This window comes from Echinococcus granulosus (genome assembly GCF_000524195.1).
Source record: "Echinococcus granulosus chromosome Unknown EG_S00001, whole genome shotgun sequence".
Taxonomy (NCBI): Eukaryota; Metazoa; Platyhelminthes; class Cestoda; order Cyclophyllidea; family Taeniidae; genus Echinococcus; species Echinococcus granulosus.
Window position 1 is genome coordinate 811909 of NW_020170381.1, and position 24279 is coordinate 836187.

At 41.7% G+C, this 24279-nt stretch overlaps 2 protein-coding genes across 2 annotated transcripts; one reads left to right on the plus strand and one right to left on the minus strand. All coding sequences in view use genetic code 11, as the record gives it.

Annotated features, from left to right (window-relative positions):
- Positions 1-741: 741 nt before the first annotated feature.
- EGR_00095 (Cell division protein kinase) lies at positions 742-2033 on the minus strand (the record flags this gene model as incomplete). The annotated part of the gene is made up of 4 exons (XM_024489344.1): positions 742-1125; positions 1229-1552; positions 1585-1818; positions 1914-2033. The coding sequence occupies 4 exons, from the start codon at positions 2031-2033 to the stop codon at positions 742-744; spliced, it is 1062 nt and encodes a 353-aa protein (XP_024356022.1).
- Positions 2034-4482: 2449 nt separating this feature from the next.
- Positions 4483-22276, plus strand: EGR_00096 (CAP-Gly domain-containing linker protein; the record flags this gene model as incomplete). Its single annotated transcript, XM_024489345.1, has 22 exons — positions 4483-4495; positions 4536-4670; positions 5019-5146; positions 6392-6621; positions 6801-6896; positions 6972-7050; positions 7184-7396; positions 7461-7559; positions 7994-8127; positions 8353-8653; positions 8850-8963; positions 9274-9440; positions 10270-10495; positions 11174-11293; positions 12144-12326; positions 12505-12707; positions 14136-14256; positions 14831-14883; positions 16803-16908; positions 19296-19431; positions 21068-21278; positions 22033-22276. The coding sequence occupies 22 exons, from the start codon at positions 4483-4485 to the stop codon at positions 22274-22276; spliced, it is 3312 nt and encodes a 1103-aa protein (XP_024356023.1).
- Positions 22277-24279: the final 2003 nt, after the last annotated feature.

A 24279-nucleotide genomic window follows, 5' to 3' on the forward strand; every position in this document is an offset into this window, starting at 1 on the left:
ATTTCATTTATTTCGTCGAATCTCCTTATGTTAGCCAGCGGTAATTCATCCAATGCAATTCTTGTTATAGTCAGGAACATTTGCCACCTTTACTAATTTATGCCAAACAAGTCCTTTACGATTGCTCTTTTTTTTTCAGAGTGCGAAAGAGAACTTAATCTTACAAACGACACTTTTCCTTCCCTACGCTGTGGCGGTGGGTGAAGTGTTCGCAGATGCCCAACACCTTCTCCGGGTGCTAAAAGACTGCTAACACGCGAATCACCTACTGATTTTTTACTAATGCACAAGGACACAGGTAGAGGCTCCAAATTCGATGACCCGTAACCCACCGCAGAGCATTCAAAAGAGCCCCACAGGACGTCTCTACGCCCTAGCAACGGGGACTTCCAGGTTCCCACGTTCCCCAGGACTTCCCATTTGCCATACCTATTAGACGGCTTTTTACCGACTTTTGATAGGCCACTTTGTACTCAGGCATATGACGATGACCTTATCTTGGCTTTACGCGTCTGCAAATTGTGCAGTAGTCCACGCCACGGCGACGGTAGGGGCGCTCTGCATCTTAATTGGTCCAGTTCGATCAACAGACCCCTACTAAGAGGCTGACACACTAGCCGCGACTGGCGTTGATGCTCAGGCCTCAATTAATTTCAAAGGCAAGTAGGAACGTAAACAGCGCAGGATTTGTAAAATATCTAGTTTTATGTACACAAAGACAGAGGGTGCAGAGCCGGGGGATTATGATTCCCTTCTGCGTTTGGGGAGTGGTGTAGGCGGGAGGTCGGCGGCGTCGAAGAAGGAAGCAGGGTCGATGGGCGCAACACCCTGGCGTTGCCGATGCTGCAGCGTGCCCGCCACCGAATGATTCAACTTCGGTCGCGGCAGCTGCGACTCGGGCGTGGGTGCAGGTCGGTTGCGGAAGTAGGTCGACGCCAGCGCTGATGTGGCAGTGCCCCGTTGGTCAGGATCCAGCGAAAGCAGAGTATAGAGCAGTAATATCAGGTCGTCTCCTGCTGCCGTGAATATTTGTGAGAACGGCACCGGCGGACGTGGCTTGAATGAACAGTAGCCGTTCAAGCGAGCCACGTCTGGCCACATATTCTCATCTGGAGTGCCCGTTATCTAGGCGAGAAAAACGAAAACCTCTTTATTTTTTTAAGGAGAACGCGTGGTCTGGAGTCGCTGTCCAATGAAACTGAAAGGCGATGAAAACTGATGAAGTTACCTCGAAAATTTTGTCAAGCTGAGAAAAATCACAGTCGGCTGTGAAGAGCGGCACGCGGAGCAGAAACTCAGCGATGATGCAGCCAACAGCCCACAAATCGATACCAACCCCGTAGCGTGTGCAGCCGTAGATGAGCTCAGGCGCACGGTACCAACGGGTGGCTACTTGGTGGGTCATCGGCCTACCTGGGGAGGCTGCAAAGTGCCGGGCAAGACCGAAATCTCCTATCTTGACAACTCCTTGTGGGCTCAGAAAGAGGTTATTTGGTTTTAGATCACGGTGCAGAATCCACTGGGCGTGTAGGTACTCGACTCCTTTCAGTAGCTAAAAGAGTTGAGGAGGTTAAGACCACCTACTTGAAGGCTCAATGACTTAATATTGGCTGGGGTCAATACAACACTAGAGTCCTGAATGACAGCCTCCAGATCAGATTCCATAAACTCAAACACTAAACAGATTCCAGAATCCTGACTGAAGACGTCCTGGAGACTCATAATGTTTGGATGCTCAATTTCGCGCAGGAGTTTGACCTCGCGTATAGCTGAGAGGTTCATCCCATCTGCCAGGACCCAGCGTGGACCAGCTTTGACCTGCAAACATAATTAAAATTCAAGCCGTTTATTTATTTATTCGTGTAAGCGTTCAAAGCTTGTGGCCAGAGTGAGCTTGCCTTTTTTATAGCTACGAGACAACCACCTCTTTGCAAGTCGCGTGCCAGGAACACATTTGCGAATTGGCCCTCGCCAAGGTGGCAAACTTTCTCATATCTGCGATTTTTTTGGGTCTCATCAACAAAGATATCCATTCTAAGAGTAAACAAAGATTAAACAATCATTAAAACTATGCGAGCATGAACTGCATCGGTGAGGAACCACGTCAGCGTCGAGAGCTTGTTGATATTTCAACAACGAAAAACCGATAAACTGAATAAGATTCCCTCATAACAAAAAATAACCGTTGGGTTTAGTTTTATTTATCGCAGGTTTCAAATCCAGACTAGCGTTTTATGACACATACCTGACTCGCAAGTGCGGTTCCATTGTATTTAATGAAACAAATAAAGACAGTCAAATAAACGGACGCAGACCGGAACAGAAAACCTGCCGAAAATGGATTGACAAGTACCAGGAAATCGTCTCCAATTAGGTCTAAAGTCACCATAATAGAAACTAAGTACTTTATAAGTCCTTTCCTTCAGTACTCTAGACGAAGGGTTGGGCAAAAATTGTCCCTAGCATAACAATGCCATAAAAAACCCCAGTTTAGTAGGTGTTTCGAGGCGAGCTTAGGTGATCCATTAAACAAAACAACGTATGAAGGATAATTGTAATTGGACACTATCCGAGATTAAACGCCATTAAACCTCGAATCTGCCGCTGTGTATAAAGTGAGTCCAATACTGAGGCAAAAAAGGTAGCATGCAAAAAGTTCACCGTACCTTAAACAGTTTAAATTACTATAAATAAGAAGACAGATCTTAGACACACGTGAAAAAGCACGACCCACAACGCCGCGTACGAGCGTAGGTGAACAGATAACACCCATAAATTGAAACAAGAACAAGGCAGAGAAAGCTAGGCCATCAGTTAAGAGAAAATATTTAACATGACAAATAGTCGCGAGAAAGCAACACGAAGAACTGGCAACTATTTTTGCTTTGCGTAAGATGTGCTCCTTACAAACTTTGCACCAGGAATAGTAAATGTTCAGTTGCATATTCAAGTAGGTTACACACGGGATCTGATGCCGATTTGCAACCCAGGCCTAAGGCATTGCAATGCCGCATGCATAAAACCTGGATAATTTGCTTAACTTTACTTTTTGGTTACGGGGGCACTTAAGGTTCCTGAACTTTAGGCGATACCGACCGACTCAGCTCTACTAGACGTAAGTATTACAACCAATACTATATTATAATAACTTGTTATAACTTCAGAGCAGAGTTAGAGTGCTACATATGTACAGAGGCACCATTTGTTTGACCGCATTCAGAGCAAAGCGAGCTGCTCCAGCTTTGAGCGTTATTTTTCGTATTCGAGGCATAACAAGGGGCATATCCAAGACATTTCCGCTCCTCAGCAAGCCAGCGATAAACTACTTACTTACATGCTACAATTCTAACATTATTCTGGAAAAAATTAGGCGCAATAAGTCAAAAAGGAATTCATTCTCTTCGTTTTGCTGAGTTGTCGTATACTTTGAGGTAGAGGATTCGTTGCTGCGCTACATTAAATGAGCAAATAGGAAGACTCGAACAAATTTGGTAAATTTAATGTCTCGGCAGCTATTCGATCTTAAGTGTTAAGTGTCAGGATGTTTTGAAATTGGTGATGCTTACTTCATCACATGAACTGGAAGTCAATGACGTAAGGTAAAGTAATTCAATTGTGATACGTTGGTTGTTTGCTTGGCAGTCACCTCTGGCGTAGGGCCGCTCCAGGGCATTGTTGGTAGCCCAAGTGCCTACTACATGCCGAATACATATATTCTACCCGAAAATTTTTGCAATTGGTTGGTTAACTCTCGGCTCTGATATCGAGCCACTTTTGACTTGGTCACTGTACCACGCTGAGTGGACAGCACTTCGGGTTACGCCACTAGCCAAAATTCCCTCTCTTTGTCTAATGCATATACTATACCCAAGTTTTATGCCTTCTTTTGTCCATAAAAAAGTCTCAAGAAGCTACATTATGTCGTTAGGGCACCCTCAGTTTGCCACACCAGTGGTAGTTCGCTATTTCGTATAGATAGTTAGGCCAATTAATCCTTAAGGGTAGAACGTCAACCCTGTAGCATAACTCTCAGGTTTTACTGGGGGCCTTATAGCCTAGCTGCACATCGATAACATATTTTTGCAGTACACTGGTTTGTTGCGACTTTAGGAAGTGTACGGTGCTATAGATCTTGGTGAATCTTCCAGACCTCAAGGTCTGATTATATTGGCAAGAGTGTGGGCTCAACTTTAAGTTTAATCTAATTTTCGACATCTTAGAGTTTTTTTCACTGCAGCACTCACATATTGTTGCAACAGTCCGATTTTTAAGAAAATAGTCTAGTCATTTTGATGATATCCTAAATGTTAATTTTACAGGGCAAACGATCGAGGTCTGATATTGTTTTTAGACATGCAGTTGTATTGTTTGCGCTTTGCTATTAAAGTAGTGCCTTTTTTATGAAGATTTTTATTTGTTTTACATAATGGGTGATGGTGCGCCTCATTTGTTGTGCCCACACCAGGACATTGTATTTGTAGTATGTCTTCGACAGGTAGGCTTTAAGAATAAAGGTATACTCACTTGTTTCCAAGATACGAATGTGCCGAATGATTCCAAATTTTACCAGTTTTCTATTGGTGATATGGTTTACGTTGGTAATCATGTCGATCGTGTTGGTACAATTGCCTTTATTGGAAATACGGAGTTCGCCCAAGGCGAGTGGATAGGTGACTACCCTCATGATATTTTTGCGAATCCCTCTACAAGAACCTGACTATTTGCTGTTTTCAGTACCCTTTTGACCAGTAATCTGGACGGTTGGGAGCAGCCATGTTTCCTGGTATTGGTTTAGCTTTTAGATCTGCGTTTATTCCACTTGTGGCTCATTTGTGCTAGCGATGTATGACCATTTCCGGGTACACTCGCTGGCGATAACGATAACCCACTTCGTTTAATAACTAGTGGCTTTTCAGCTGTTCTACCCGAGGTAAAACTGGAATTCCCACATCCACATGAAATTATTGCTTAAAAATTCCCACGTCCAATTGTCTTTGCACCATTTTTTTATTTCTTAGGGATAAAATTGCAAGCTCCTAATGGAAAAAATGATGGCAGTGTCAATAATATAAGGTATTTTGAATGCGAGCCGCGTCATGGCCTCTTTACTCGCCGCAGTTTTCTCAAGCCCGTCTCAGAAATCCCCGTGAGTTCATCAGCCATTCGTCTATGTTTACTCATGGAGACAAATTGTCCAACTCGTGGACTTATTAACGTTGCCTCTTTTACTGTCATGGTATCCATGGAAGCTGTTTAATGACTTTATTACAAAGTATAAATCCGGTCTAATGGACCTTTAAGCAAGGAATGCAGCGCACTTCTTGCTATGTACCTCATAATTCAATTACCACTGTAGCGCATCATGTTGTTGTTACGGTCATACTTGTTAAACAATTTGAAAGTTAACACTTTTTGAAAGAATGCTAGTTATGTCTCCAGGATGCGTTAGGTTAGTTGGAGCAGAATATAAGTAATTTGATATACTTTCCAAAGCTATCATATCTGTGCTGTTCAACGGCTGATGTCACTTTTCCGTTCTCTCAAACAGACTCCCACGTAATTTTGAGATAAAGGCTGAACCCATTAATTTTGGGTAACTCGGGCAAATCAAATGAAGAATATATGGTTAAGTAATGTCCAAATTTATAGGTTTGGAAAAGATATTTGGATAAGGAATTTCGGGCCTGAAACATCATGATATCTTTCAAGGCATTCTTCGACAATTTTTTCACTTTGTTTTGCTAAACTTAGAATTATGGGTTTTTATTATTAGCCAAGTACATTCACATATCTAGTTCTTCATTGAATTTTTTTCATCCAATGTGCTTCTGTCGCCTTATGCTGGTTATTACCCGCGGATGTGCAAGCAACCACCTGCTGTTGCTTGGCCATCTGATAAAAAGGCTGTTATTTGACACATCTTTTGGACCATTTTTTGATATGAGGGTACTGTGCTTTGTAAACCATCATCACGGGGGAACATCGCCACATATGCCACTGATTCGACGGGTACTTAATTTATGGACTTAAAAAGACAATCCGCATTTTTTGGCTATTTTGTTACATTTATCGTGGCCCCGCTCGCGCAAAAGGCCGCAGGATGATCTAGAAAGGGAGGAGAATCCAAAATTGATTCGGGATGGTTAATGATTATCTTAAATTTTTTCGCTGATGGAGAATATTTTTGACTACCCTGGTTTTGACAATCTGCTGATTTTTGTTTAGGATCTAATTATGGCAGCGTCTATTGAAATAACAGAATCAATCGTGTCTCAAATGCTTCATAAATTCTCCATTCAGCTTTACATACAATAAAACCATGTACCAATGCGAGGCTATTGATGGAGCATGAGAAATTTGAACTGGCAAAACTGACTGATTGGATTTCCAGGCCACCACAACGGCACGACGTATCAGTGGGGCGTCCATGGGGCCGGTGTCGTCTCCAGTGCCGGATGGTTCGACCGGCTCCTTGCAGGTGGGCAACCGTGTGCAGGTCTCAGGCAGCCGCGTGGGCACCGTTCGTTTCATTGGACCCACCGATTTCGCAGCCGGTGAGTGGGTCGGCATCGAACTAGATGAACCCCTTGGCAAAAACGATGGCACAGTCATGGGACGCAGGTATGTTTTTCTGTATACCACTTTAAACTTTACTTTAGAATCCAGTTTTTATGCTGGATCTCACGAATCCCACTATTTTGGTAAGGAAAACAGTGGGGAATCTTAAGATAATGGAGCGTTACATCATTTGTATTTGCAAAACTAATTGATTTGCTTTTTTGCCTCTTTCAAACTACTAGATACTTTACTTGCAAACCTAATCATGGACTTTTCTCGGCGGCATCCAAGATAACCCCATTTACTGGTAAAACCTCATCACGGCCATTGAGAAAAGCGTAAGCACGATCGAGCTTCACTTCAACTGCCTTTTACGCTGACTCCTCGGGCATACCGCCTCTAATCACTTTTAGCGGAAGTCGAGAATCATTACTGTCAGTGGGGTCAAACTTCAGTTCTGTTTCCCGACAGAGAAATAGACCATGCACGCAGGTAAATCCTACTTCATTCTTAACAAAATTGAGTGGATGAAAATGTTTAGTTTATTAAACTTTTTTTGGCTTGTGCCACCGTAGTTATTATCTGAACACAGTAAAGTCATTATTGTTACACATTTTTACTGCAGGTCCGTACAACGCCAGGTCAAGGATCTTTTGGCGGTCCCAGTGTGCACGCTTTGGAGGTAAGCGAAACTACCCCATTTTACCCACCTTTCTGCAATGCTGAAGTTAATGGATCATTGCTCTCTAATACCGTAGCCACCTTTCTCATTTCAGAGAAATGGAAATGTAGCGCCAAGAAAGGTTCCATACATATCCTAGAATTTGCACCTCTTTGTGTGCTTTATAGTTTGATTTCACCTAAATTTACGGGTACCCATATTCAGTATTTTTTTAATTTAGAGTGTTGTTAAGGAAAAGGAAGCGCATATCGAACAGCTAATGCAGGAGTTTGAAATGGAAAGGACAGAATTGGCCAAAGTTACTACGGAGCGGGAAATGGTAAGGCCATTCGCTTCGTTCGAGCATTTTTCTGTCGCCTCTTTAATTATTCTTGATGTTCGTATTTTTGTCAAAGTCGTTGATTTTATTTTTCTCGATATTCTCTTCAGCTCTAGTGCTCTATAGTTTTAGGACTGTAATTGACCTTTTTTCACTTTATGATTCAGCGCAATGGGAAAAGTTTTATTTTAAGGGAAGTCTATCAAGGTTTTTTTCGTTAAGCATGCATGTTATGCCCTACTAATCTATTGTCATAATATGTCACACCTGCTGATTTCTGTTTTCAAATTTCACGTTGATGAATTGTTGACACCCAAGTTTGGAAGTGTAATATTTGTGGCGGAGCCAAAGTCGGTAACACTTGATTTCAGAGTTGATATTTATCAGTGCTTTTTTTTCTTATGCCAATTGCCATGATTTTGTGTTCCTTTTAGTTTGAAATGGAAGCTGCTGGACAACGCAACTTAATTGGGCAACTTCAGAGCCAGATAGAGGAGCTTCAGGCGGCTGCTATGCATCTTTCTGAGGAGAACTGCAAGCTCAAGGAGCGAGTTCACGACGAAATCAAGTAAGCATTGCTGTGTACCTATCAGTTGCTCTTCAATCTACTTTCCTCTACGTGGCTCTTCTGCTCCATCAATATTTACGTATCCATGAATGATTTCAGAGAGTAATGGGTATGAACTAATACGTGGATTTTCTCTCCCGAATCGGTCGCATCTCAAATAGAAAATATCTAACGATTTTCCATTGCATCCGCGTACCCGTCATCGTGTTTATCTGTTTACCCTAGAAAATCGGAAGAACTTCAGTTTCGTCTTGAGGAGGAGGCAATAGAAAAAACAACACTGGAGAACCAGAAGTCAGACGTGGAGGAGCGCATATTCGAGTTAGAGGAGGCCCTGGCGGTAGCCAAAGAGACCAACGAGCGCATGGAATGCCAGTTGAAAGAAAAAAATGCTCTGTTGCCAAAACCACCGACGACTATGGCGACTAGCAACTCGTCAGCCGAGGGCGCCCGACTGGCCGCAGCTGAGGCGCGGATCGCCGAACTGGTGGCAACTCTGGTGAAGATGCAAGAGGAACAACTCAGCGTATATCATCCTTTGTGATTTGTTTTTAATTAGTCTTTAATTTAATTAGGAAGCTATATATGTCGATTTACTTCAGTGCTCTCCGTCCCCGGGTATCGAGCCGGTATTGCAGTGTCTTTAGTCACAAGCTATTTCCTACACTAAATTCAGACTGGCGGTAGTAATACAATGCTCCTTTGTTTCCAACAATTAACAGGCGGATACTAAAGAGCAGGTGTCCACGAAGGATGCTGAAATACAGCAACTGCAAGCACAACTTTCCAGTGTACAGGCCTCCCTTTTGAAAGCTGAGCAGGAACTCGCTGAAAAGGTGGGGTGTTTCATTCATTCCTTTTCGACACATTTTTTATCAAAGCTTTCACTTAAGTGCCAAAAGTATTTTTGAAACGAAACCTTTCAAATAACATCACTTGACATAAAAATGCTTTAAATGCGATTTTGATTTGCAAAACTTTGACAGCTATTATTCACAAATCATTTTGCCAGTCCACAAGATTCACTCCGGTGTTATTGGGACAAGTGTGAGCATTTTATGAAATTCAGTGTTTATTTAGACAGAGGAATATCCTAAATATCTGGCATTTCTATTGATTGCTTTAATCTACTTAATTTCCGCATAGGCCCCGAAAGATGGAGGGACAAGCGAAAGGTTGAATGTGTCTAGAGCGGTTGAGGAAGAATTGAACTCTGCTTTGAACCAGCAAAGGATCCTTCTCTCCGTCGAGGAAGAGCGATTAAAGAGTGAGGAGGTAAACACTCTTGTCAGTCAGCTCGCCCAGGCTGAAGGGTATGATTTATTGTATAAAAGGTTCCTGCAAATTGTTACGTTTATAAGGAAATCCCTTACGAACAATTTTGGTAGACTTTTTTGTAAATCTAGAACCTAATGAATTTGTCGGATTATTGGTATTGAAATTTCCAGGGAAGTTGGTAGTTCCCTTTAATCATTGATATTTCTTTACCTACACTATTTGTGTGCTAATTTAACGTGGTGTTGTAAAAGTCAGATTGTGCAGCTAACTTTAGAATAAATTACCTCGTCATCCGCAAATGCATTTCAGTTGAATACATACCTAATTTTAACGGTGAATTTTGGTGAATCTCATCAAGTTTTGCTTTTCATATCGATATTTTCTGTCTATTCTTTTAATAATACACTTCTTGATAAACGATACTAAATTTAAACAGGGTGTTTTAAATTCTAAAGCGGTTGTATTTCATCTAGAGAAATCTACTGGGTATTCGTTGTATTTTTATTGAAAGTTGGCTGAGTTTAATGCGACTATGCCCTCAAAACGTCTTTTGTGGTTTACACTAAGATCGGAAAATCCGGTGGTGGCGAATTTAGCCACCGGGTTTTGCGTATTTTGAGTCGCTTAACGCGTTTTTACCGTTCTTATTGACTTAGAGGCACTATGGTACTATTTTGCAATTGTTCACAAACGTGGATGCCGGGGTAACAATTTGAGTAGAAAATGGCCATAGAGCACTTTGAAATCCGAGAGAATTTTTATGGGGCTTTTGAAGGGTTTCAGGTCGTGATCCGCTAATGGATCCCTTCTCTAATCCTATCGACGTGTTGAGGTGTCTGTCATCCATTCAACTTTCTGTTCCAGTAAACTGGCTACGATGGGTGCCAAGGTGGCGGATTTGGAGAAACAGATCGTTGAGCTCGAAGCGACAAAAGCCGAGCTTAATGATGCGCAAAAGGCCAACGTATCGTCCCTCTTGCAATCCCTTCATCCGGACGCCCTCCTCAACGAACTACAGACGCGTATTGCGAAGGCGAAGGAGAATGCCTCCGAGGAGTCTGACAAGTGGGCTAAACGCCTCCTCGGGCTGGTGAGTGCCACACTCCTCATTTCTTGCAAATGATGGACTATTCTGCCTGAATCGCCTTTGGATATGTTGTCCGAGACAAAGGATAGCATTGAAGCTTGTGGTGTGGTCGATTTAATTGCCGTGTAGTATTTTGTTAGATGAAAACAAACATCTTTATTGGATGGTGCACTATTTATGGACTCAATTTTGCAATCATAGAGTCGTACTGTTAGCTCTTATGGAATGTGGTTTTCTCAAAAATTCTATTATTTCTGAAGGTAACTGGTGTTTGCGAAGAGAGCAACGCCTTTTGAGGGATGCGAGTAACAATCCATAGTGTCTATGGCTTAGATTGGTGAACGTATAATATTGCACATTTGCTATAAAATCCATCCATACTTTCTGAGCTGTCCAATTTATTCAGTGCTTCAAAAATAACTTAGTTTATATCATTTTCTTAAAACTACGTAACACTCCACATTTGGCCAGGATTTTCTTAAAACCTGCATCATTTGCACGAAACCTCACATCGACATGCATCAAATATGTTGTAGCGCCACCGTAACTGTTTCTGATGGTACTACCTCAGAAAAATTTACTAATCGCGATTTAGCAACAGCTTCACAATTTGCTAAACATGAGCGGTATGCTCTGAGTCAAATCGCCGTTAGTTGGCATTGCTGTTTTTTTTGCGCACAGGCGGAGGAATTTAGGAAGCTGAAGGGACTGGAGCGAGAGCCCGACGAGGCGACAGCCGAGGCTCTTCAGAAGATGAGCATCAAGCTCCTTGAGGCTGAGGCTGAACTCGCTCAAAAAGAAGTGAGTCCTTCGGCTTCCATCTATCTCAGACTCATTCCACATCATTAAGAAAAAGTTGTTAGCAATAAGAAGCAGGGTTTACTTGATTTGTCTTTGCCTTATAAAAATAGCATTAATGCAGGCTTATTTCCACTTGGTCGTTATCCAATCAAAGCCTAAATTTTTGATGAGTGAACAACAATTAAGAAGATTTCTAATGTTTCAGAATTGAAGTCACTTTACCGCTTTTTTTACTGTTTCACACCAATCCTCATCGATCCCTTTACAGGCTCAGTTGCGAGAAGTTCTGGCTACAAGCTCCCGCTAAACAAATATAAGCGATACACTTGTTTAACATACTGTTTGCACAAGACGCTACTTCCTCTGTATCTGAACGAGCTAATATGCTTTCTGGTTTTTATCCATGAGTTCGGGCATTGAACTTCCACCGTGCCTTTTTAAGTGTTCTGATTCGCTATCTTTTGGGGAATAATGTGAGAACTTTTTTTGCCCTTTATATCCCTAGCTTGTGCTTTAACACCATATCGATATGTAACCGTTAGATCAAAAATTGGACCACTTTTGCTCTTTACCATCAATTTTGATCGGGTATTCGTTGGCCCTACATCTGTTTTTTGTGAGGATCGATTTCTATGTTTTGAGGAAAAGATAAAATTGCTTTGAGTTTGACAATGTGTGCTTCTTCCTTTTTATTACGCCCTCGCACGTCCTTCCACTGTCGCGTGCTCGTTGGTGCGACCCTGTCGTTGTCATCGCTGCCATCACCGCTCCCTCACACCATTCGCTCTCACATTCGATCTCACCGCCCGCCCATCCGTTTGTACTCATGTACACACACTTGTCTATCTAGTCTGCTTCGATGGAGCAGGTGGCCACTCTTACCGAAGCCCAGCTGAACCTGCAGGAGGCCCAGGATACGTCACCTACGCAGGTGCTAATCACCGAGGAGCTGCGCAAGCGCCTTGAGGTGCTTGAGGCTGAGCGCTGCCATTTGGCCACTGCCCTCTCCGAGCAGCAACAGGAAGTCATTCTGGTCAGTTCACCTTCATCGCTATCTCTTGTACCTGGAGTTAATGCGTTTACTCTTAAACTGTTGGTGCTTTTGTAGTCCATTTTGTGGTGGCGCTGTACGTCTGTGCTTGCACCCGCCTTTTATTGTTTATGTTGTTACTTAAAATATTTCAGTAGCTACTGTGATCTCTTCGTCTTAGCTGCAAAAGACCCTGAATGAGAGGGGCGCCGAGACGGAGACTTATGCACAGAATGTAGTCAGGTTAGAGAACGAACTGAACACCGTCGTGGGTGAGCGGGATAGGAAACTGAATGAACTCAAGGCCGCTGTTGGCTCCAAAGAAGGCTTAGGGCTTACTGACGAGGAACTTCTTCAACGCGTCGCGCACCTGCGACTACACAAGTAAGCTTATCTTCATTTACTCCTAGACCATAGATAATAAAAGTGGCTTATTTATGGGTGAAGTACACCCTCAAAGATGTTCCTTATCACTGAATTTGATTAGTCCTTATGCTTCGTATTTACTTAGTTCTTGGTGTGAAGCCCCCTAGGTAAACTAAATATTTCCTTAAGCAAGTTTATGCCTTTTTTATTGGTGTCTTTGTTATTTCAAAACTGCTTTTTTCACTTTTGATAACGTCTTGAATAGATGTTTTTCTTCACTAAATACTACTACAGAGGGATCGGAGGATCTTGGTGATTCATACATATTCCCTAAATTTGTATCACGAGTGTAACATAGGCGTTTAGTACTAGACTAAAAATGTAGCGATGAAAGTGATTGAGATTGGGGCTTGAAAAATTAGTCGTAACAATGTAAACTCAGCGCTTTCATCGAACCTGGAATACGGTTCCATAAAGGTCGAACAAATTGCCCATTTTGAGCTTTCCATTGGTGGAAGGTGGTTTTGGCAAGCTGAATGCAGTGGCAGCTCAGTTACTCTAATAAATGGATGCGTTTTACGGGAGTGGTAATACCACGAAATCATGGTCTGTGATCTTCCCAGACATCTCTGACGTCGGTACGCGGCATGCATTCTCTCTGTGTGTGTGTGTTTGTGCGTGTATATGCGCCGTGCTTTCACACGTTGCATCTGGTGCGCTGCACTGCACTGCCTTCCAAAATGTAGGGCAAATTGCGATCTCCCTACGGGCATCACTGTTATTCAACCGGTTCAGTTGCATTTTACCTATGGCGCATTGAATACTGAAAATCAAGTAAACCACTCCCCAAGAATTGATTTCGGATTCTACATGGCTTCTTTTCCATTGGGTTTAGTCACCTTGGATCCGTAATAGATAAACTGGCAATGAAGATTATTGTATAGATCTACGCTCCAGCTTTTCTGTACCTAGCACACTTTCATATCTTTTTGTGCATACCACAGTGGTAGTCATTCTACACAAGTGTTCAATGCAAACATGATTTAAATTCTGCCTTATTTAGCGTTAAGCTGTTCTTCTTTCAATCTATTTCCAAAATTCTACTTTAGCACGGTTTTTTGGGGTTCGCAGCCCATTCATTTGAAAGAAATTAAAGCACGTATTTTGTGTGAATGGGTTTAATTGATGGGCACGCATTAAGAATCGCCTTTTTTGATACCGATAGCTCATTTGGCTAAGCATTCGAGAGTAAATAAGCTCCATCGTCTCCCAAATAAATGTCATTGTTGATCTACAGCCCTTCGCTATACTGTCACTGAGGTAGATTGTCCCATCTTAAATGAGCTGTTTTAGCGCAACAAATCATGTAAATGTCTGCACTAGTTGTTTTAGCTTTTTCTCCGTATACAAAATTTCTAGGGACTTAACGTGTGCTTTATATTACAGTGAAGAACTGGAAAGACAATATGCTGCATCTGAGGCTCGCGTGAAGTCGTTGACCTCTCAGCATTCTCAGGTCGAAGAGGAATATCAAGCTCTCAAGAAATCGACCACCTCGATGTCCTCGGTGCGAACACTCGCTCTTGAATGTTTACGCTAGTTTATTTCTATCTTGATCACATTTAAACTAGAGGAAAAACCATGAGCATTCCATTGTTTTGCTGAGATATTGCTTCTTAGTGCTTTACATTTTGTAGCGTACTAGTTTCGGGTTTCTTCATAATGTTCCAGCTGTGCATATTGTAGAAAATGACTCTCTTGTAGTCACCTACTTTGCTCAATTCATACGCAATTTCAGTAGCCCTCAAGCGTCGATTAGTGACCTAGATTATGTTGACGCTGCTGAAAGCTTCATTGTCGTATTAGTCCAGTTTTGACTCAATACCGTGCAATTCAAGGGTGCTTGCTCTTTCATTCGCCCACAGAAGAAGTTGGACAAATTGCACAAGGGGGAGTTTGGAAGTATTTCCCCTGTTTACCGTTTGGGAAGTCAAGTTAGGCCAGGTCCTTTGGAGCTTAAAATGGAGTCGCTCACGCTAATTTTGCTTTTTTACCGACACGTCGTGACTGAGCGGGATGGTCAAACTGTTGGTTGGCTGCAGATGCTTGAGTTGGGTAAAAGCGATTCTGTCTCCATTTAGATTGATGAACGAGTATCGGCAATGCAACGTGCTTTGGATGAAGCCAATTATCGGTAAATAATCTGATCATAGATTTTCGTGGCTTAGAGATTCCCATATTTACGCCTCATCAGATTTTCCGGTTACCTATGACGTATCACTAGCAATGGCGACAATACAGTTTCTTATGAAGGGGATTTCACTGGAATATAAATTCACTTATAAAATATTTCTGAGAAGGGTGCGTGTCTCGGGTTTCGCTCTTGTTACTGGATGTTACGACATGCATGCGTCATAGCAAGGCCCTGTTTAGCAGTCAGTTCAAATCTTATTTTTGGTATTATGCACACTGAATCATCTTTCCAAGCTTGGTGCTTTTCTCTAAAAATACTGTTTGTATATACAGTAGAGATTCTTTACTTCCTTTCTCAATGCTATCGAAATTGTTTCGGATTGCTATTCATGACTACGAATCTAAATTGTTTAAACTCTAACGACAGGATTGAAGCGTGTTTTTAAATAAGAAAGCATTTCCACACCAAAAATTAGGTGTTTTATTTACGAGAAATTGGAGCTACATGCCTTTAGAGAGCTTTCTGATGCCCTTTACTGCGCCACGCAAATTTATGCGTCTTGTACCACAGGCATCTAGCTTTGGGCACTTCATCACTTGACTTCAGTGATGTTTTATACTAATGTTCATCCTGATTATTAGTTAATACGGGGCTTGATTTGTATGGTCCTTATTCGTCCTGCCATACACCTTCCTCGTAGGTCGTTTTGACGCATTTTCGTCGTGCACACGTACCCAGATTCCCCATTTAATGCAAAATAGGTTTTTAGTCTGTCGGCTTTCTGGGGTAGATAAAAACCCTTGTAAAAATCATCAGAAGCGCTCTTTATAAAGGGTTCGGTTCTACTTGTTCTGCCTCAATTGGTTCTAATTGAACCATTGCAAATCTTGTTTTCGAAATAGCTTATTTTACAACAGTGCGCTCTTGGGGGCACGCGTCTAATACATGTGTGCGTGGATGTAAAATATAACCATTCGAAAATTGAGATGGGGCTGATCAGTGGCGTCGGATTCGGCGTCCTGACTCAGGCAGATTCGCGTCCTATCTCCATCTCACTCATCCTGCCTCCGTCCTACATAAATTATGCACACAAACATGGCTAGCAGGCAACAACCCTGACACTGCGATGCGCATATATCTGTGGGCGCGGGAGGCGATGCCCGACCGGCTGGATATTGCTGCGTCACTCTTCCACACCTGACGAGCGATGATGACTCCCTCCTTCTCCCTCTCCAATTTCCTTATTTACGAGAAATCCCTATCTCAGCTTTATCCCGTGCGAAATGATCCACAACATAATTTGGCAACACGGTTGAACACATCATTTTGGTGCAGATTTGCTTCTTGTTTCTGATGCTGCCAAATTCATTAGCCGACTGCTTTCTGTGATATCAGTCATCCTTCTTAATTGCTTGATATGGTTGATAAACGTATGGTCCTATATCGTTCGACTTGCATCGTCCGCATGATTTAAAATGCATTTAGCAGTACTGACCAAAATTAGTCACGCTAACTGGGGTTAGCTTCCGCTTCTTGTCCGTTCCTATTTTTGTTTTTTCAAGGCGTTTGACAAATGGGCATTCAATTTCAGTGTAGTTTAAAGTTATCTATAAAATTACTCGATTTATGGAACCTTGCCTCTTTAGTGTCCCCATTTTCATTCTGTGGTAACTTCAAAAAATTTTGCATAAACAGTTGGTATTTCGGATTTTTGGATTAACGCCTCCAGTTGCATAGCTTCTACTGCTATTTCATTCGCGTTTTATTACTGCTCCATGGTCATTGCTTAATTAATGATTTAGTTGTTTTAAATTACCCGATTCCAATTTGTTCTTCTAACCCTATGTTTCCTATGAACAGTACTTAGTTTGCACCTTGGCTCGTTAATTCAATTTTGCCATTTTTATGTTCGCTTTCAGTGTTGAGTTGGCCGAGCAGTCTTCGGCAACAGCTCTCCAACAACTGGAGTCCAAAAATCTGGAACTCCAATCCCTGCAACAACGGCTTCTCAAATTAGCCAAAGATGTACGTCCCTCTTGTTTTCGTATGTCTCATGATTAAATTTACGAAGGTAATGGTAGCTTCATATGATCAAAGTTGTATTTGGCTTGTATTCCTTTTTTCGCTTTCGATTGTTTTTTGATGATTTCATTCATTACAACACTACGAGAAGATCTGCTTGTTTTAACACGAGAACCGCGGTTCATATATGCATCTATTATGGTCGTACTCTTCGCTTTTCAAAATCACTTTTCATGCACCATCTTCTTTGTGAATGGGCTGTTCTATACGTTTTTTTTTCATATCACCCTCGGATTTCTAAAATTGACGGTGATATTTAAACTTTTCAAACAGTGCATCACGCCATGAGTTTATTTTTGGCATGCTTTACAAACCACTTTCCAAAGTTGGCATTTAATTTTGGTTGATTGTTTATCCATCTATAACGAATCTCGTAAATGCATGTACTAATAATGGTTTAAAGATGCATGGAATTAAAGGAATGAAATCTGGCTTAGGAATGTACAGGAGGTAGTTAGCACACACACGGCTGAAAAAATCTCCAGCGTGAATGATGGCCTAGAGGGTGGGTGTTAGTTAGTCAGCCATGTCAACACCTGTACACCGCCACGAGGAAGATCACGCCCTTGTGTTCGTGCCTGCGACGAAATAACCGTGTGATCCCGGCGGTCGTGCGTGCTGTGCAGCCTTCGTCCTCTCAGTACCCCCTGCCCTCTACTTCGTGGTGCATTTATCTGATTAAGCCGTCACCACAATTGGCAGCTCCGAGTCTTTTTCCTGCTTCCCTCTATTTCTCGCACGGTCTCTTGTTTTTTCCCCACTGGCCCGCGCGTACGTGGCTGCATCTTGGTCTCACTTTCACTCTGTGTAGGTCGGTTTTTCTCCTCGTCCCACCCTCCACCCTACTAGAAACGCTATTAGTGCGGCATAGTGACATGCGTTTTTTATTCTTACTCTTCTACTCGCTTGCATACAGTGGTGGGGGTGATGCAAATGCCCCCGGTTGCATGATTACATGTGCTTGTGTATTTAGATAACCAAGGCGCGCATTGGTTTTTTATGTTATTATCGGAACTGATTTAAGCACCAGTCACCAACGTTTTGTCTCCCTTCGAAAAGTTGTGTGTTTTATCATCTTATGCGGCTTTTCATTCTAATCTAACGATTAATCCACAATCCTGACACATTCTCTCGATCTTTGCAACTTTTGCAGTTGCCAGAATTCATTTTTAAGCATCTTGATAAGTCTAAGAGAGTGTGTATGGCCAAAATACACTTTTGTCGAATTCTTGTTAGGTTGTGGGTATCGTTACTTTATTGTTGTCAAGCAGTCCATTTCTTACCAACTTTTACTTCCCCACTACATTTTTCCTACCAATAAATAGAGATTCTGATCAAGTGCTGGATTACTTGCGTTTGTGGAAAATGGGAGGTTCGTATTTGACCCTTATCTCTTTAATACATTTAACTGTTTGTGGCCGTTTATTTCATCCGCAATGCATTTCAAAACCGTCTGTACCAGTAATATCGCATAGCTTTGGTGTTGTGATTTGTGTTATTGTACTGGCTAATTTTTACTTATGTCTGCATTTTATGCATCATGAAAGGTCGAATGGCTCTTCACGCTATTCTACATAGCAATTATATACCCCCAGGTTTTTTTCAGACTCAATCTTGGTTGTGTGAATAATCAGAATTCGGTCGGCTCATGGTAAGGGGTCGCCCTTCAAAAAAGTACCTTTCTACTCTTCAGTCCTCATAAAATTGTTATATCCCCCTCCACTCAGAGCTTGTGTTTAGAATTTCAATTATTTAAATAGTTGCTGCTTATTCAAATTTAATGAGTGTTTAGATTCTTGCTTTTCAATAAAAATGTTTCAGAGTCAATAAATCTTTGGAGCAATAATAATTTTCACGAAAGTGTGTCGGATACAGAGCTGTTAATTATTAAAAGATTTCCTCTTTTGTGCTCAAATTTTACGCCGTAGTGTCATAATTGCCAGTATTTTTACTAACTGGCTGGTCACGTTACACTGGTACCTTCTCTTCTCTTATACGACCCGTTATTTACATTTTTTATGCAACGTGGTTGCTTACTGTATTATTAATTTAGAAAAACGAGTTTTTGACTGTAAATGTTTCGACTAAAAAGATTACATTATGATTGTTAACGCTTAGGTCGCAGTATCTGTACCATCCCTCTAGTTTCCTTTCTGTTTTTGGCTCTCCAAAGGGCCAGAGCGGCACACTTTTTTTAAATTTTGACTCCAGTACATTAATTTACTTGGTGTTTGAAATTTTTTTTGGAAAATTATGTTACCTTGATCTATTAGTTCGCCTGGCGACTTGTTACTTTTACATGCATTAAAAGTGCTTTTTCGTCTTTTCAGCATGAGGAGTTTCAAGACAAGCAGATGCAACTTGTCACCGGCCTCGAAACTGAGAAGAGGATTTGCGTGGAACGCATGAAGAGAGCTGAGAAAAAAGTGGAGCGTTTTGAAAAAGAGTCTCAAGCGAAGTCGTTCCGTATGTTCTACCCTAATTTCACTGCAGTTGTGGAATCACAGAAACTCTCTTAAACCATCGCCGATTTGCAAATGACCAGATTTGGCCTTATCGGTGATTTGAATAAGAGTAGGGAAATCACGCTTAGTTGCTATCCCAGAGGTGCCTGCAATGCATAGGATTGAGTAAACGCCTTACTGATTATGCTTGGTCAAGAAAAGTACGGCTCCTGATAAGTAATTGTTATTAATAGCGGTGGATAATGAAATGAAATAACGGGGGAATTTCGAGGTGTGATTTCTTAATCTATGCATCTCTGTTTTGCACAGTTGTTGCCCCATGGGTGCATGCAGGCAAGCTTTCTCAATTGTTTCGTGGTACATTGACATAAATTCAGTTTTTCGACCCGGACATGTCCTACATGTGTTAGTCCTCAAATAACATTGCTGATGTACTTCAGCAGCATAACCATTCGGTCTGGTTTTACCCTAACTGTTGTTTTATTAAATTTACATTCGTAATAACCTTGTCACATTATTCAGACCCAAAGATGGATTTTCATGTCTCGATTCTCACCTCAATTATGTGCACTTTATTGTTTAGGCGCTGAGACCTCATCAAACTTTCACTTTGACCTGATGTTGTAGTTTAATACTGTCTAGAAACTCGTCTCCCGAAACATCGTTTAGAACGTTTGACCGTTATCATCTTTGAAATCCATGTGCACATTCGAGCCCTCGTAGTTGTAATTGTCGCTTAGGGTGAACAGCTATTTTTAACGTTCGCAAAAGTTCGTTTCATAGGTCATTGCTTCATATGGCTTAAAGTATCACCTGCATTCGTAATAAACCACGGTCTCCGATGCGGGTGGACTGCGATCTTTTTGCGGAGTCTGGAGCATGTACTTTTTCACTTTGTCATTAGCCAGTTTTGAAAGTAACATGGTTTGCTCCGATGATGGGGTTAATTATGCATTCATCTTTTTTTCCTTACCTTGAAAACTCCCCTATCCCAGGGCCTCCAAATCTTGCATTTCTTATTTTCCCCCGTTGAATTGCCCACTTTGCGCCGAGCAAAAGTGGGCAAAGAGAAAATACTATAATAGCTGGCAAATTCATAAAGGTCTGAACAGATACCTTTGTCGGGAGCCTGTTCGAAGTCCCCTCATAAGCAAATGTATTCAAATACTTTTCTACCTTTAGGCGGTATATATATACACACAATGCAGCTGCCTGTTTCTTCTTGACAATCCCACTTGGAGAATAGATCAGAGTCTTTCCTAAGTGTTTGGAAAGATAACTCCTTTACCTGTACATATTGGTGGAGTCATACTCTGTGGCAATATGATTCTATGTGGACAGTTTATTTAGTAGGTTTTTCACCTCATAGCAAGCGAGCTCGCTGAATGTGCTTTGATCTTGTTCGTCCTCAGAGGGGTTCACCTCACATTACGCTGAAGATGTTAAGTGGGTTGACTACTAGTCGTCTTACTTACCCACACACAATGTGTACATCATACACTGTTCAGTGTATGCGCTCAATTTGAGTGCAGATTGCTGTTTCAAAAGTCGAAACAATGTATGAAGTTAAACCTGTTTCTTTTAATGGTATAAAGCGTGGGCAATCTCTATTCAAGCGCTGTCCTCCTTGGCTATAGAAAATCCAGCATCGCCACCTTCCATGTCGAATGGTCGTGGGACCCCTCGCACACTGACAGGTGGATCTACCGCTTATGACAGTTACGACAGCCAAGTGAATTTTCTCAACTCCATCATTATCGATCTGCATGCGAAAAACGCCGATCTAGAGCAGCGGCTTCGCAACGCCATCGAACATCCTGGTGGAGTTGGCACCGGTGAAAAGTTGGGGTGATTTCTCTGACTTGGCATTTTTTTATGCTCAGATCTCTTGTACAAAGCGTAGTGAACCTTTTTTAACTCGTAAACTCGGGTTCAAAATCTATTGGGACCGTTGAGATATTGTTCGATTGCGGGCAACCCAAGAAATGTGAACGTTGTTGCAGTGTTGCAGGATTAGCAGAGGTTCACTTCAAAGACTTATCATTCACGGGTATTTTTTGCCAAAATCTTACTCATCATATATGATGTCTTCAGTTCGAACTTCCCTTTTTTTGGTGCTTGCACAAATCTTTGTCCTTTTTTACCTCTGATGCCCTATGTATTTGAGTGACGCTGGCTTGCTCTTTTTTGTTTTTCGTCGCTGCTTCATCGTATGGCCAGTAGGGCTACACCTTGGCGTTGGCTCTTTTTATAATCCCAGCTGAGGTCCCGACCGTCGGTGTAGGTTAAAGTAAATGTGCAGAAAATTGCACTTTAGGTATAAGTGTATGAATCGTGCTATGCATTTTTTAAGGCTCAAACTAATTATGGCTGACATAGTATAAATGTCACTATTTGCACCTCCCCCTCTCCTAATGTTAGGGTGGGGTTGGAGAGTGACTAATAGCACTTTTACCATTGAATGTGTTGTTAGGAGCGCAAATTACTATTTAGAGCTCACTAAGGTAATTTAATTTCAGACTAGATAATTTGCAATGTACTCCTAGTAGTTTGCAGTTTAGACGAGTGGTTCTGATCACTCCACTCCCATTTCGCTTTTTAGGGCGAAGGAGGAGGCGCGGAAGCATGCGGCGAAGATGCGTTACTGGTGTGACAATTGCGAAGTCTTCGACTTTCATGACACCGAGCAGTGTCAGCACGAGCCCACGGTCGCGCGGCGAAGCGCGGTGCACAAACTAGCTCGCCACGTTGGACCTTCGAGCGACAGGGTGTATTGCGAAAACTGTGGCGTTTTCGATCGGCACACCACTGCCGAATGCACCGAGGATCCTCAGGAGACGTTCTAACCTCTTTCACCATTCTGACTCACCCCTGTCACCTCATGCATTATTTCAATATTTTTTGTATCTAATTGTCTATTCTATGCACTTCACCTCTTTTTGTGCTGTTTGAGCTTTCGATTTAAAAAGCCCGATAAACTTACTGCCGCAACATTGTGTTCTTTGTGTGCGTACCAATTTGTTAGATTACTGTGTTATTAATTTCGCAGTCATGGAGTAATGCCGTTCAAGGACATACTTGTAGTTTACCTAGGACGAAATGATGTTGAAGACTTTGCTGTAGTTATGGTTTTTTTCGTCATACCATTGGCTTCAGAGGACTTACTGTCATTGTTACTTCTGGAGTGGTTAATTTGCGCGTAGGAAGTTATTGGTATGTATTTTTTCCATTTGATCGGCCAGCATGGCACTTCCAAATTGATAACCCGAGATGATGATCTTGGAGCTAGGTGATGCCACTTTTAGTAATGAAGGATCTTTAAAGTTGCCCAAAATAGGGTGGAAGTGTACACCTTTGGTTGTACGATCTATTCCTCTTAAATTGATCACTTCACTAGTGCCTTGGAGAACGTCCACACAGTATACTTCTGGATGCGCCCACTTTGTGGTATTATTGGCCGCACCCTCTTTGCAGTTATCAGTATCCATCTGAACTCCCTCTGCTATGCTCCAAACAACCACACATCTTTTAAATCTATTCCTCAAATTTCCTCTTTGGAGATCTCCGTCTTATCACTCGCAGACAAATTCGTACAAACAGCTGTTTATATTGCGATAGACGCAAGTTTTAGTCGTGGATTCAATAGTTGAAGTAAAGGGTGGACGTCGCGTTCGTGTTGGATGCAATAGCTCTTTAAAGAAATGCATTTCTGTAAACCCTCATGGTTGTCATAGCCTTCTGCCAAGTCAGGAGGGTGGTAAGTTTACTTTCTAGTCTGGGTGGTAGAATTAATTCGCGCATGTGATTGGTGTCTCAAAATATTAAGGGGTTGCAAACATCCCAGGATGAAAGGCTATGTGGGTTTTATTCAAATCATTGCGGTGAATCTGCTTAGCAGGTGCATTGATTCATCCGCGTTCTCTTCAATGCCAAGAGGAGATGTGTGGATTACATAATTTTTAGTCAGTAGGAAATGAATTGTTTTAATCAATGGTTGGGCGCATTACTTGACTCATTAAACTGAGTAAAGTAGTTACTCTTCAAGATGTGTTTAACTTATGCCAACCGAAAATTATTTCGGCAAGTGTGTGACCTTTGATTTAATGAGTCAGTTTTGGTGTCAAATGTTCCCTTAATCATTCAGAAGGTCTTTGAACATTCATTCTTTGCCTGTGACAAAAAATTACAAATTCCTATTAGAACGCAAGAAACAGAATTCGACTTGACACTGACGTGTAGTCTAGCGCCAATAAACATCTGAACTGCAAATATCTAGAATCATATTTTTCTTTAAACTTTCAGAGCAGATTAATATTTTACCTGTGGACTCATACATCTACGCAATTAATTAACATTTTTAAAGGCATCCGTAAGGAATGCATATAAAATTAACGTAGTAAACTAATCTGTGATTGGTCTTTTTCTAAAAAAATTCCTAGTCGCCACATAGGGTTTAAATCCCTGCAAGAGAGAAAGAATCAGTAAAAGAAGAGCACTTATGACAAGCAACCAGGTTTCTCTCCTTTGTCCGTGGATTGCGATAATTCATTATCTGCAGCAAGTCAAAGTTCCCGCAAGTATCTATGGAAGAATTTTGTCTGATGATGCGAGATGAAACTAAATTTCTAGTATTCGTGAAGTGGTGAAAGGCGAAGGTTGTGCCCGTATCAGTACTTGTCCTCAATGCAAGTTGTACGCATGTACGATCGAGCTGGCAGCACCGAAGGATTGGACGTCAGAACCGATAGGATATGTTTGCCATATACGATTTTTCTGGAATTGCTTGGAATAGTTCATAACTATACTCTCAAATTAGTAATAATTTTAAGCTGTCGTAATGTTGGATCGT